Raw genomic sequence first — 15,229 nt, forward strand, 5'->3', positions numbered from 1 at the left:
TCCCACTCCTGGGCATATATCTGGAGAAACTCTGATTTGAAAAGATACACGCACCTCAATGTTCATAACAGCACTATATACAATAGATAAGACATGGAAACAACTTAAATGTCCATCAACAGATGACTGGATAAAGAAGCTGTGTTGTATTTATACATGGAATACTACTCAGCCATAAAAAAGAATAAAATAGTGCCATTTGCAGCAACATGGATAAACCTAGAGATTGTCATTCTAAGTGACAGAGAGAGAAAGAAAAATGCCACATGTTATCACTCATATGTGGAATTAAAAAAAAAAAGAAAAAAGATGACACTAATGAAGTCATCTACAGAACAGAAACAGACTCACAGACATAGTAAACTATCTTATGGTTACTAGGTGAAAAGGGGTGGGAAGGGATAAACTTGGGAGTTTGAGATTTGCAAATGTTAACCACTATATATATTTTTTTTTCACTGTATATAAAGATAGATAAAAAAATTTCTTCTGTAGAGCACAGGGAATTATATTCAATATCTTGTAATAACCTTTAATAAAGCAGAATATGAAAATGAATATATGTATATTATATATATGCATAACTTGGACATTATGCTGTACACCAGAAATTGATACATTGTAACTGACTATACTTCAAAAAAAAAAAAAAAAAAAAAGAGAGAGAGTGAGATAATGAGAAAAAAAAGAAAGAGATGGCCAGGTAAACTCTGGGAAGGGATGAGAGCAATGAGGACTGACTAATACTACCAGATACATATCAAAATATTTGAAACCCTCAATAGTTGAAAGTGTAGCACTAGAATGGTAATAGGCAAATGGAACAGTATAGACACAAAATACATACATCTGTTTATTTTGTGAAAAAGGAAGCATCTCAAGTCAAAGGAGGAAAAGGTGGGCTATTGAATAAATGATGGTAAGACAATTAGATAGACAAATGAAAAAAGTTAGATCCACGCCTTTGTAAAAGAAAGAAATATAAAAACTGAACCTACAGAAGTACTAAAGTACTATAGAAGAAAGCAGAAGTACTAGAAGAAAACAAGAGGGAAAAACTCTTTAAAATTTCTTCTTAAATCAGGAAGACTTTTCTAATAATGACATAAAAGAAGCCATAAAAGTAAATATTGGTAAGTTTGACTCTATAAACATATATTATGAAATTTCTACATGGCAAGATTCCACAAGAAAAGTCAAAACAAAAACAACCTGGGAAAGAGTTGTGATCTACCATCTTAATCATTTTTAAGCACACAGTTCTTTGGCACTAAGTACATTCACAATGTTGTGCAACCTTTACCACCATCCATCTCCAGAATTCTTTTCATTTTGCAAAACAAACTCTGTACCCACTAAACAATAACGCCCCATTCCTCCCTCTCTGTTCCACTTACTATCACTATGAATTCGACTACTCCAGGTACCTCATATAAGAGGAATCATATAGCATGCGTCCTTCTGTGACAGGCTTATTTCACTTAACATAATGCCCTCAAGGTTCATCCATGTTGTAGCATGTGTCAGAATTTCCTTTCTTTTTAAGGCATAATAACATTCCATTGTATGCATATACCACATCTTTAATCCATCCATCAGTCATTGAACATGTGGGTTGCTTCCACCCCTTGGCAATTTTGAAAAATGCAGCTCTGAACATCGGTGTAAAAATATCTCTTCACATCCTCACTTGTATATTTTTATATTTAAAGTTGTTTGCACCATGGAAATTACATTAGTAATATAATTGCATTAGTAATACTAATTGCATTAGTAAATAAACCACTCCAAAACTGGATGACTTATAACAAAAATTTATGATTTGTCCCAGTTCTGTGGGTTGGCTGGGTTGTTCTGCTTGTTTCCCTGGCCTCAGTCACACGAGAGAATTCAACTGGGAGATCTGGTGGGCCCAAAGGTCCAAACTGACCTCATTCACATGTCTGGCAGTTGGTCTTGGCTCTTTCCTAGTTTTCTACTGTGTGACCTCTTACCTGTAGGTTAGACCAGCTGCCTTCATGGCAGACTCAGAGAAGTGCTCAAGAGGGGACAGCAGCAGCGGCGAGGTTTCTGTAGTGCAGGCTCTGGAACTTGCACCATGTCACTTCTGTTATCTTCTACTGGTCAAAGCAAATGTCAAAGACAGCTTAGACTCAAGGGGTGGGAAACAGAAAGACTCCACCTCTTTGATGAGAGTAGCTGCATAAAAATCTGTGGTCACATGTACTCTACCACAGGAATATATTACCTGTGCAAACATATTAAATAAAAATGTTTATAAATAAACTTTAATGGTATGGGAGAATTCACATTACAATACTTTTAAAAGCAGAGGGCAAAACTGCATGTGAATTAGGATTTGTATCTGTAACATCACTTCTCTTTGGCTTCTGGGTTACCTCCTTGGCTTCTCTACTTTCAGTCTTTTTTCCTGCCTCCACAGAGATCATGGCTCAACTTAAAATGGCTTAAGTAGTAAGGAATATGGATTATCTCACATAATAAAAAGTTCTGAGGAAGGGCAGTTCCAGGGGTTGAAAATGCATCTACTCGCTGATGTCAGCAGGGACCCAGAGCCACGTCAGCATCTCCGCTCGATCCTCAGACTCGTCTCCCTCATGGCTACAAGACGGCTGCTTCAGTTACAGGGGTCATGTTCAGAAGTCCAGAGGAAAAGGAGGTATTATTTTGAAAAATTGCAAACATATTGAAAAGTTGAGGGTGGTACAATGACTAACCATATGCCCTCCACCTATATTCAGCAATTGGTAACATTTTGCCACATGCCACAATTACTTAATCTCTCTCCTTCACTTGGTGATTAATATATGTATACGTGTTCATACTTTTTTCCTGTATCATTTGAAAATAAGTTGCAGATATTACACTTTACCCCTGAACAATTCAGCCTGTATTTCCTAAGAGTAAAGATATCTCCTGTAGAACCACATATCATCATACTTGAGAAACATTAACAGTAATTCTCTTACACCACTTAATGTTCAGCCTTATGTTCAAATTTCCTTAGCTGTCCCTAAAACATGTCTTATAGCTTATCCTTTTCAAGCCAGAATCCAACCAAGTTTCCCACATTGCATTTGGTTTTATATTTCTTTGGTCCTTTTATTAAATTTAGAACATTCCCCCATTTGTTTTCTCATTGAATTTTTCTTTTGATTTATTCTGATATGCTTCCCCATGGTGTCATTTATCTTGTTCCTCTCGTCTTTGTATTTCTTGTAAACTTCAAAATTCGATTTAGAAGCTTAGACTTATGCTAAACCTTCTTGGCAAGAATGTTTCATAAGTAGTAGACTGCACCTTATGTCTCCTTTTATTGGTGAGTGAGTTTTCTCAGAAGCCCCAGAGTGGACTTTGCCACAAGTGTCCTTGGCCAGAGTTGGGAAACATGCATGGTCCTGGACCAGTCACCGGCGATGGAAGTGGAAACACCGTGCTTTGGTTTGTTTGCTCACTGAATGGACCTCTGTGCGCTGAGGATGGGGCCCAGCTCCTCCGATACATACACAAAAAGGGTTCTCCCAGGTGGAGGAGGCAGGCAGTATCTTTCTCCTGCCAACTTCTGTGCATCAGCAAGTTCCGTTGTTGCTACCTGCACCAAATGTCTGATATCCACCCGCTTTTCTCCATCTCCACTACTACACCTGTCCAAGTCACCAACAATTCTGACTCAGTCTGCAGTCATAAACTCCTAACCCATCTCTCTGCTTCACATCTATTCTCCAGTCATCAGAGTTGTCTTTTAAAATCCAAGTCGCATTATGTCAAACCCTTGCTTTAATTCTTTCAGTGGCTCCCCAGGGCACTTCAGATAAAATCCTCAAATCTCAACCTAGGCTACAAAATGGCACATCATTTGGTTCCTGTTTACCTCTCCAGCCTCAGACGGTCCACTCAACAAAAGCTTTCACTTTGTTCTTTGAGTGCGCTGAACCCTTTACTGATTCAGGAATTGGATACATGCAGTTCCCTCTTGCAGAACACTGCCCCACCCCCACCCCTTTGCCTGGCAGTATAATATAGTGGTTGTTCCGGGCTGAACTGAGTCCTCCCCAAAATTCGTATATTGAAGCCCTAACCTCCAGTACCTCAGAATGTGACTGCTACTTAAAGAGAGGGTCTTTAATGAGGTAATTCAAGGTAAAATGGGATCATTAGGGTTCCAGTATGACTGGTGTCTTTATAAAAGATGAGATGAGGACACAGACACACATGGAGGGAAGACCATGTAAAGACACAGAAGGTGGCCATCTAGAAGCCAAGGAGAGAGACCTCAGAAGAAACCAACTCTGGTAACACTTTGACCTTGGACATCCAGCCTCCAGAATTGTGTGAAAATCAATTTCTGCTGTTTAAGCCACCCCATCTGTGGTACTTTGTTAAGGCCCCCTAGTAAACCAACACAGTAGTTAAGCAGGTGAGTTCTGGAGCAGCCTTCCTAGGTATAAACCCTGCCTCTGCCAATTACTAGCAAATTACTTAACCTTTTCATGCCTTAGTTTCCTTTTCTGTAAAATGGGGGTGATAACAAGAGTATCAACAGAGTGACAATCATCTGGTTTGCCCCAGACCAAGGGATTTACTGGGATGCAGGACTTCCAGTGCTAAAACCGAACGGTCACCCTAAACTGAATATGGCTGCCATGAGACTGAATTAATATCGGCAGCATACCAGAAGAATGCCGAGCACGTGGTAAGCACTCAATAGATAACAGGTATCCTTACTATTTTTATTAATTATATTTCAGATTTCAGCTTAACTGTCACCTCCTCAGAGATACTTTTCCTGACTCCATGATCTGGATTAGGACTCCCTGTTAAAAATTCTTTCATAGTATCTGGTTCTTTTTGGTTAGTGGTTCCCCAATATCCATTCTCCTCATTTTCAATAATAATAGGACCCCTGATTTCTAACTGGGCACATGGCTGCCTGGAATAAAGACTATTTCCAGATGCAGTTGTGGAAAACTAAGTTCTGACCAATGGGATATGAGCAGATACGGTATGTTCAAATCCAGGGTTTTTCCCGTGAAGCAGGAGATTCTTAACCCAGGGAAGCTGTGGATAGAGTTCACAGGGGTCTGTGAATTTGAATAGGAAAAAAAAACTACACCTTTATTTTCATTAACTGCTAACTAAAATTTAGCATTGCCTTCAATTATGAATCTAGGCAACAAAGCCCAAAAGTGTTAGGAGTAACCGTGGTCTTGTCATCAGCTGAATCACAAATAACTTTTCAGTATTGTTTATGTTCATCACCAATATGAAACTTGAAATTAGACTCATTTCTAGATCTTATTATTTAAAGCTCAAAATAGCACATACACTGTGAAATGTCATGGCACAAAAATGATTAAGGAACTCCTGTCTTAAAGAGAAGAGTTTCTAGCCCTTTACCCTTTTACGCTCGCTGCTGGCTGGCATAGGGAACTAGCAGTGGGCAATCCTGGACACGCAGGTGAGGGCGATACCTCTCAAGTGGCGGAACAACCAGACTGAAGGAGCCTAGGTCTCCAGGACCTGAGAACCTTCATGCAACCCTAAATTGCTTTCACCGAACTGCTCCTCCGAAAAGGAATAAACGTCTACTTTGTTTACAACAGTGTTATTTCGTGTCTTTATTTGAGCAGCTGAACCTATCTCCTTATTATACTAATACAACATAAGTTATCACATTTTGTAATTACATACTTATATGTGATGATTTTTGTTCGTTTAAATGTCTTTACCACTAAAGAATAAGTTCTTTGAGGACGTGGACCACATACACTTGTTTACTCTTGAATCCAAAAAATGTATGTATATTTCAAATATATTGATTTGGATACCAAGAAATTGCTCATAATTGTACAAGAAAATTAACTTTAAGATTAGCAAATTATAGATGTTCAAAAAATGTTAGTTGGTGGGGAGGGGATAGCTCAGTGGTAGAGTACATGCCTAGTATGCACGAGGTCCTGGGTTCAATCACCAGTACCTCCATCAAAATAACTAAATAAATAAACCTAATTACCCTTCCCCCCCCAAACTCACCAACAAAATAAAATAAAATATTAAAAACAAACAAAAAACAAAAAATGTTAGTTGGTGACAGTGAACACCTATAGAATAATTTTAAGAGTTCTTAATTTTTCCTCTATTGCTATAAATTGGAATTCTGCTTTCAGATTTACATACCTAAAGGCTCATAATACTTCTAGTATGCATCTAGAATTACTAGAATTACTAGAAGTGGTTGTATTTTTTTATATAGATTGATTGGCCTGGAGACAGGAAAACAAATAAATAGGTCCATCAGAAAGATGTGAAACTGGGGTACTGGAAATAAAACAAATGAAAAGCTAATAATAATTAATGATACTTGTTAAAAATAATTTTTAACAAAACTGTATAATCATGGCTTTCATACAGACGTAAAGTCAACATCAACACATGTCAAAAATTTCATTAATTAGTGAGGGAACCAGTAAAATGCTGCAACCAATTCAAAGAAGTAACCAAACTACCAGACATATAGGGAGTCAGGAATGCTGAAGTAAATCTGCTCCATAGATATGAAACTGGTAAAACTGGTCAGTATCCACAGAACATAATCAACTGACTCTCCCATGGGTGTAATTTGCATATTTATGGACAAAAATCACTTGCATTATTGTCAATATTCTGTGATTTACAGAATTGTAAAATATTTCAAAGACAATGAAAGGCACAAACACCCCATAATCAGGACAATGTCTAACTTTCCACTGCGCAGACCGAGCAGTCTTTTTTAATGTTTTCCCTACATAGCTGACTTGTTTTGAGTGCTATTTATGAGCCAGCCACTGCCCTAGGTGCCTTAAATGTATTAACTCATTTAATTCTCACAAGAACCTTCAGCAGTAGGTTCTATTCTTATTTCCATTTCATAGGGGAGGAATCAGAGGCATGAGAAAAGGTAAGTCTGTCACCCAAGGTCACAGAGGTAGTAGTAGGTAAAGCCAGGACCTGAATCGATGTAGTTTTGCACCAGCTCTGCCGCCATGGATGTGAGTATGTGAAGGAAAAAGAATTGCTAGGACCTGTCCAGTTGTTAGATTACATTAGATACAGAAGAGGGAAGAGGTAAGGATGACTTCAAAGTGTTTACCCTGGTAGTTAAGAAGGCAGACACCTTCATTGTCCAAACAGATAAAGAGACTAAGAAGAGAAGTTATTTTGATGTGGTTTTTAGGCATATGGACTTTGAAGTAATGGCATGAGGGAACAGTCCAGCTAGGCACGAGACCAGAACTAGAGATGTAGATGAGGGATTTTTTTTTTTTTTTTTTAACGGAGCAGGTTTAAACTGTTGTATCCAAAACACTAGCGTGTCTGTCAGAGCTAAAGGACCGAAACCCAGAGCGGAAAGAGAGCTATGCACGAGGGCCTGCGGGCCTGCCAGGCTGAAGACAGGCAGTCTCAGGGAGTAACACCAAAGTGGGGTGAACTGGCTGGAGTTACCAGGTCGAGACAAACAGTACTCTCCCTTGGGTTCAAGGAGAAACATTAAGCTGAGCCACAAATGCAAACAGCCAGGGTTGAGGCTGAAAGGTAAAGAGAGGCTATTATCCTGGAGGGGCTTTACTGCAGCTCGAAAAGTATGGTTAATTCTGGAGCCAAGAGGTGTCACTGGATCCAGATGTAGGCAGCTGCTGGCTTGGACCAGGTCAGGTCGTGGTAACTAGACCCAACTGTAATATCTGAGGGGTCTGAGGGGAGTACCAAAAGAGGCTCACACACCAAGTGAATAAATATTTAAAAGTTTAAAAAAATCAAGCTAGTAAACTGTCAAATTATTCTCTATCCTCCTACCTTGATAAATACATCTTCAGAAGGACCTGGAAGGGAGGAGAGCATAGCTGGGATTCGCCGGATTTAGGCAGGGCTTTCCTGGAACCTACGAGGCCCAAGAGCGCGGCGGCGGCCCACATGCAGAGGACCACAGCGACCCCTGGCTCTTCTCTGGGCGGCGCTCGGCGGTCCCTTCCCGCCGCTGAGAGGTGCGCAGACCGACCTGCCGGGGGCGTGGCGGGGCGTGGCCGCGCACCAACTGCGCGGGGTCGAAGGGCACGCGGCGTCGGTGTCATGGCGGCCTCCACTCTGGGCTCGGCATGGGGCCCGCTACGGCTTGGTGTTCCCGGCCTGTGCAGCCGCAGGCCGCCCCAAGGCTTATGGGTCCGCGCACGGCGGCTCCCGGAGCCCGCGGGGTCCGGGCGGAGCGTGGCTGCGGCCAGCGGACCGGACGCCTCGGGCACTGACCGCTACTGCCTGGAGCTGCTGCGGTGAGTGAGCCGGGCCTGCCGGGCGGGAGGTCGGAGAGCAGTTCAGAGGGCCTCGGGGCAGGCCGGGACATGCGGACCTGCACCTTCCTCGCGTCCCTTTGCATGTGCTCTCGGGTTGGCGCGGAGTACCGGTGCTGGGGGCAGTGAGGCAATTTTTCACACCGGTCTCGAAATTGTGATCAATCAGGTCACTTGGCATGTCTGAGCAGGGGCCTAACTTGGAATTCAGGCCTAACTGCGAGATCTTAACCCTCCGCTGCCCTTCTGCTGCCGTTGATTCGTAACAGTGGTAAAAAGGCCCGGAGTACCTGGTCTCAAGGACTGTTGAGAAGTGTTAGAATAATTTAACTACCTTGGATTTAATTGGGCTAGTAAATCCAACTTTTTTTGAATTCCGTTGTAGCAAAATGTAGCGTAAGGACAAAATTCCCATGCATTTCTGTATTTTGTTTTGTTTTTAATCACTTTTTAAAATAGCTTTTAAATATGTATTTATTATTATTTTTAATTGATAATCGCTTTTTTTTAATAGTGTTCCTACCCCACCTTATTTACTTGTTGATTACTTCCAGGAGAAACAAGGTAGCATTGATTGGAGATCAGGGCATTAAGAATTGTAAAAAGCCAAAAAGATTATAAATTTTTTTAAATTACCATTTTTTTTGTTGGTAAGTTCAAGTTACCAAAACGTATACCACCCATATCCACGTGTTCAGTTTCGTTTTTCTTTGACACCTTTAGTGTCCTAACTTTCCTATCCAAGTTGAATTATCACTCTTACTAATTTCTTTCGTATTCTTCTAGTAATAGTCTGTGGATATCACATGACAGTTTTTCCCAAATATGTATTTACGAATGGCCAGATACTTATTCTGTCCATATTGGTATTTAAGTGAAATGGAGGCTGCTGATGGTAGTGATTTATTTAAAAGCCTGGATTTGGCAGGCAGACCTTATCTGAGTTTATTAATGCTAGCTCTGTCACCTGGGAAAGTGAGTTTCTTTAAGATTCAGCTATTTCCTCTTTTGTAGATTTCTACTCGTACTTTATAGCATGGTTGTAATGAGTAAATTACATGATGTATATAAAAATGCTGGTTCATAACAAACACTCAATAAATAGTTAAGAATAAAAACAAAATGAACCTTGAAAGGAAGATTAGAACTTTTAGCTTTTAGTTGTCCTTTAATCTTTGCAAGATTTGGCCTCTGAAATTATGTATGCAGGGTTGTTTTAAACATGTATCTCATGCAAGGCCTCCAAATATCAAAAAAGATACCAGACCATAACTTCAGGTTAGGCAGCCGGAGTTCTTCTGGAAATCCAGGTTCCTGGGAAGATCTCAGGCCTACTTTACATAGGCCTCTTGGGGTTTGGTTTTGGGGAATGCTGCCTCAGGCCTTGGGAGTGCTAAAATAAGGAGATGGAGAGGTACTGGTGGTGACATCTGGAAGCACACTTGTTCTCCAGCCTCACTGAGGAACCACTTCTTCCCCTGTGCCTTGATGGCTCAGGTCCATGGAAATAGCACAGCAGCCCTAGATATGCTACCAGATATGCTTGTTTCTCATATGTTCGTTTCTCCCTGCTAGACCAAAGTCTATACCTATCTTCTGTGTCTAATGCAGTGCCTGTATAAAACCATCATAGTATTGCATTTCTGTCTGGAACTGTTCCCAGGTAACTGGACCTTGGTTAGGTACTTAAAGGATATCCTTATATACCAATAAGCAACATTTGTAATAATGATCCTGATTAATGAAATGGTTAAATAGTATATCCTATTTAATATAAAGAAGTGGGTAATATTGTTTAGAAAAACTTCCAGCCAAAATAATTTAAAAAAATTAACAGAGCAGACCCTTAGCAGTGTAGAATATCTTATTTCCCAAAGATTGTTAGACTTCTGTTAGGTCTTCATTTCATTTTTCGTTTTCCTTTAAGAAGCTTGAAGTACTTCACATATTGGTTATTTTTAGGAGATATGAAGCGGGTAAGTTATCAAGCCTCATTTTGCAAATTAGGAAATAGATGTGACTGGTATCATTTCTTTCGATACCTAGTTGAATGATGGAAATTAACATTTTAGTTTTGAATCCTATTCAGTGTTTTCTCACAGTTTCATGTTAACTTTAAAGTGTTTTAAACACTTGAAATTCAGAGACTTTCTATAATAAAATAAAATTTAGAAATATTTACATCTGTATGTATTTAAAAGTATAAGCTATGGAGCTGTTTACCTGAACTGTCCATTTTGTAGCTGAAACCGCATATGGTGAGATTCTTTTTGGTAGAGCTGTATTGTGATAGAAAGGTACTACTCCATCTTCTCTTCCTTTCGTTCATGTGGAAGTTGGAGGAAATTGTGAAGGTTTGTCTGTTAGCCACACGACAAAATGTGAATCAGTTGAAAAGTGGGAGTAGTCTGAATTTCGGAATCTAAACTTCATGGAATGAGGTTGGACCCATTTTATATCGAATACTGTTTTGTAGAGGGTAATGTTACAGTAAAATTCCAGTGTATTACAGTGAAGGTAGCCTTGTTGATAGGCAGTCTGATAAGTCTGATGACATTATACTTAGATCGTCCTAGAATGAATATAGTAAGGACTTTATTTTTTAACTTTTTATTTTAAAGTAATTTTAAATTCACATAAAAACTACAGAAGTAGTACATAGAGCTTCAATATATTCTTCACCAAAGTTCTCTCATTGTCAACATTCGGAACCATTTGAGGATAAGATGTAGATGTGGTGCCCTGTTACCCTGCTTAATATTTTGGTGTGTACTTCTTAATACACCAGTATTCTCCCCCATCTAACCATAGTACAGCCATGAAAATCAGGATATTAAAATTGATCCAATATTACCATCTAATTCACAGACTCCATTCAAATTTTGCTAATTATTTTATTATGCCTTTCATAAATCCAGGACCATGTGCTACTTTTAGCTGTCATATGTCTTTAGTCTTCTCCAGTCTGGAACAGTTTCTCAGTCTTATCTTTTATGAGCTTGACAATTTTTTTTAAAGGAACAGGCCAGATTACTTTGTAAACTCTCAATTTGGCTTTATTTAGTATTTCCTCATGGTTTATACAATTTTTGCAGGAATATTACACAAATTACGCTGTGCTTTTCACAGTATTGTGATGTTGATTTATCCTATTACCATGGGGTAAACTTTTTGTTACTTGGTTGAGAAGGTGTCTTTCAGGTTTCTCCCCTGTAAATTTAATTAATAAGAATGTTAAATTAGCAAATACTTATTTTGTGAGGAGATACTTTAATACCATGTAAATACTCTTTTTCTGTCACTTTCACCTATGTAACATTTTCAGACATTTATTGATATTTGCCTGAATTAGTTATGACTTTGATAGTTATCAAATGGTGATTTAAAAAAATTCAGTCATGTCTTCTAGGTTTATCAGTTGGCATTGTACTGGTTAAGTGTTTCCTTCTCTTTTTATTTATTTATTCATTCATTTATATTAGTATGGGCTCATGGAGTCCTGTTATAATCTCTTACTATCATTATTTTTTTGGTGCTCAGTTGTCCCAGACTTGGTCAGTGAAAACTTTGTCAAGCCAATTTCTTTGTCCTTTTGTCAAGTCCCTCCATTCTTTGAATATTTCTTTACTTTCTGCTTAAGATGTTTCAAGCTTATCTTGTATTTTCCCTGCACCAGCCCTGAAGCCAGTCGTTCCTCCAAAAAGCCCTCATTTCTTTCAGTGGAGGAACCGAGATCTAGGTGTTAGGTCTGACACTAGGGGTTTTGGAGGGGGATATCATTGCTTCTAGGCTCTCTCAGCAGACGCTGTAACAAACCCCCCACCCCCACCCATATTGTTCTCTGTCTTTATATCTATGTATTCAAAACCATGAGTTCATGTGTCTGTAGCTCATTTGAATTCTTACTAAAAGCAAAGTGATTCTGAAACAGGTAAATGTGTACATATTATATAAGTCAGAATAAATTAATAGAGATTGATTTCTTTTTCACTGGGCTAGGATTGGAGGCAGATACATTTTTTGTAATTGTAGAGAAACAGATATAAAATATAAGAAATTTTAGGCCTATTTTGAATTGAAGCCTTGTTTTCCATTCATTTTGGTCAGCGTTTTTTTGTGTGCAGTTTGAAAAGTGAAAAGTAATTATCTTTTTTTGCTTATTTGTTATAGGAAACGAGATTATGAAGGCTATTTATGTTCCCTGCTGCTCCCTGCAGAATCCAGAAGCTCTGCTTTTGCACTGAGAGCCTTTAATGTGGAACTGGCTCAGGCTGGTATTAAAATAACTTAAAAATTATTTGCAAAAATGGTGATACAATATGTTTAATGCTGAACAATAAAGAAATGTAGTTGTAATTTATATGTTAGATGTGTTTAAGCTCTCTCCTGATGATTTCTTTGTCCTGCTGCTTAGGCTTAACAGTTCAATTCCAAAAATGAAACTAGCTGATGAACTTAATGTTTCTGGAAATGCCATTCTGGAATTTTAAATTTCTTTTTCTAAGGATATTATAAAACTGTGCAATGTTAATTTGTCTGTTAATTGAATAGGTTAATCAGAGTATTACTGCTTATCCTCTCCAACATTTGCATGATTTACATGTATTTAGCAGTTTTTCAAAGCACTTTTTAAATTGAGTTTTAGCTTTAATGGAAAATGGAAGCAATTATAGCAAACCCAGATCTAACGTCGTACTAACACACTTTTGTCTAAAGGATAACAAAGGAAGGAGAGACCCTTCTTTTTCTTAGAATGGAAAGAATGTGTGCTGGTATAAACCGAAATGGAGGATGGAAATGAGGGAATTGAAATAGAATAACCTTGATCTTCTCAGTAAATTAAATGGAGAGGTCAGTTATTGAGAGTGAGGGAGCATGGGAGGATTTGGAGTCTTCAAGAGAATGGCAAGTTTTGACACAGCCTCTCTGGTGATTATTGATAGGAAGTGAATTAGGAATGCATAAATGGATGTGAGTATAGTACTGAGGCACGACTGAAGCTAGATACTGTGAATCTGCAGAGTATAATACAGTCTGGCTATTTGTCCTTGGTGTATTTTCAGGTGTGTGCAAAAGCTTTTAAGTTTAATTAGGCCCCATTTGTTTATTTGTGCTTTTGTTTTCTTTGCCCAAGGAGAAAGATTAAAAAAAAAATACTGCTGTGACTTATGTCAGAGAATGATCTGCCTGTGTTGTCTTCTAGGAGTTTATGGTTTCTGGTCTTACATTTATTTATTTATTTATTTATTTATTTATTTATTTATTTATTAATCAAGTTTTTTTTTTTTTTTTTTTGGCATGGGGAGGTAATTAGGTTTATTTATTTATTTTTAGAGGAAGTGCTGGGGATTGAACCCAGGACTTCGAGCATGCTAAGTATGCGTTCTACTGCTTGAGCTACACCCTCCCTCCTTGGTCTTAGATTTAGGTTTTTAATCCATTTCAAGTTTATTTCTGTATATGGTGTGAGAGAGTGTTCTAATTTCATTTTTTTATATGTAGCCGTCCAATTTTCCCAGCATTACTTAACTGAAGAGATTGTCTTTTCCCCACTGTATATTTTTGCTTTCTTTGTCATAAATTAATTGACCATAAGTGCTTGGGTTTGTTCCTAGGCTTTCTATTCTGTTTCACTGATCTATGTGTCTGTTTTAGTGCCAGTACCATACTGTTTTAACTATTGTACCTTTGTAGTATAGCCTAAAGCCAGGAAGCGTGATACCTCCAGCTTTATCCTTTTTTTATCAAAATTGCTTTGGCTGTTCAGGGTCTTTTGTGGTTCCATATAAATTTTAGGATTGTTCCAGTTCTGTGAAAAAGGTCATGGATGTTTTGATAGGGATTACATTAAATCTGTACATTGTTTTGGGTAGTATGGACATTTTAACAATATTGATTCTTATAATCCATGAACATGGGATATCTTTCAGTTTTTTTGTATCTTCAGTTTTCTTCATTGATGTTTTTAGTTTTCAGAATATAAGTATTTTTTTACCTCCTTGGTTAAGTTTATACCTAGGTATTTTATTCTTTTTGATGTGATTTTAAACAGGATTTTTTCTTGCTTTCTCTTTCTTATAGTTCATTATTGGTGCATAGAAAAGCAAAAGATTTCTGTATACTAATTTTATATCCTGTAACTTTGTTGAATTCATTTATTAGTTCTAATAGTTTTTTGGTGGAGACTTTAGAGTTTTCTATATATAGTATCATGTTATCTGAAAATAGTTAACAGTTTTACTTCTTCAGTCCCAATTTGGATTCCTTTTATTTCTTTTTCTTGTCTGCCATGGCTAGGACTTCTAGTACTATGTTAAGTACAAGTGGTCAGAGTGGGTATCCTTGTCTTGTTTCTGATTTTAGAAAAAAAGCTTTTCACCATTGAGTATGATGTTAGCTATGGGTTTATCATAATTGGCCTTTATTATGTTGAGATATGTCCCCTCTATACCAACTTTAATGAGAGTTTTTGTCATGAATGAATATTGAATTTTGTCAGATGCTTTTTCTGAGTTTATTGAGATGATCATGTGATTTTTATACTTTGTTTTATTATTGTGGTATATCACATTAATTGATTTGTGGTTATTGAACCATCCTTTCATCATTTGAATCAATCTAACTTGGCTATGATGTATGATCCTTTTTATATATTGTTGAATTTGGTTTACCAGTACTTTGTTGAGGATTTTTACATCTATATTCATCGGAGATATTGGCTTGTAATTTTCTTTTTTTGTAGTGTCTTTGTCTAGTTTTGGTATCAGGGTAATGGTGGCCTCATAGAATAATATGGAAATGTTCCCTCTTCTTTAGTGTTTTGGAATAGTTTGAGAAGGATAGGTATTAACTCCTCTTTATATATTTGATAGAATTTCTTTGTGAAG

General features: G+C 37.9%; 1 protein-coding gene and 1 long non-coding RNA gene across 3 annotated transcripts in view; one reads left to right on the top strand and one right to left on the bottom strand.

Moving 5' to 3' along the window:
* The window catches only part of LOC105079603 (uncharacterized), a 34,136-nt gene extending 26,144 nt beyond the window's left edge, over positions 1–7,992 (bottom strand). Inside the window, exon 1 of the long non-coding RNA XR_006719515.2 lies at positions 7,855–7,992. This is a non-coding gene — a long non-coding RNA (uncharacterized LOC105079603). The remainder of the gene's footprint in view (positions 1–7,854) is intronic.
* NDUFAF6 (NADH:ubiquinone oxidoreductase complex assembly factor 6) overlaps positions 7,972–15,229 on the top strand; it is a 29,220-nt gene continuing 21,962 nt past the window's right edge. Inside the window, exons 1-2 of one of the 2 annotated variants that reach the window (XM_074353136.1) lie at positions 7,972–8,324; positions 12,513–12,612. In XM_074353136.1, the coding sequence (XP_074209237.1) occupies positions 7,972–8,324; positions 12,513–12,612 (453 nt within the window). Of the gene's footprint in view, positions 8,325–12,512; positions 12,617–15,229 lie in introns of both variants that reach the window. The other variant, XM_074353137.1, reaches the window with a different exon arrangement.

This window comes from Camelus bactrianus, chromosome 25 (assembly GCF_048773025.1).
Source record: "Camelus bactrianus isolate YW-2024 breed Bactrian camel chromosome 25, ASM4877302v1, whole genome shotgun sequence".
In the NCBI taxonomy this organism is placed as follows: Eukaryota; Metazoa; Chordata; class Mammalia; order Artiodactyla; family Camelidae; genus Camelus; species Camelus bactrianus.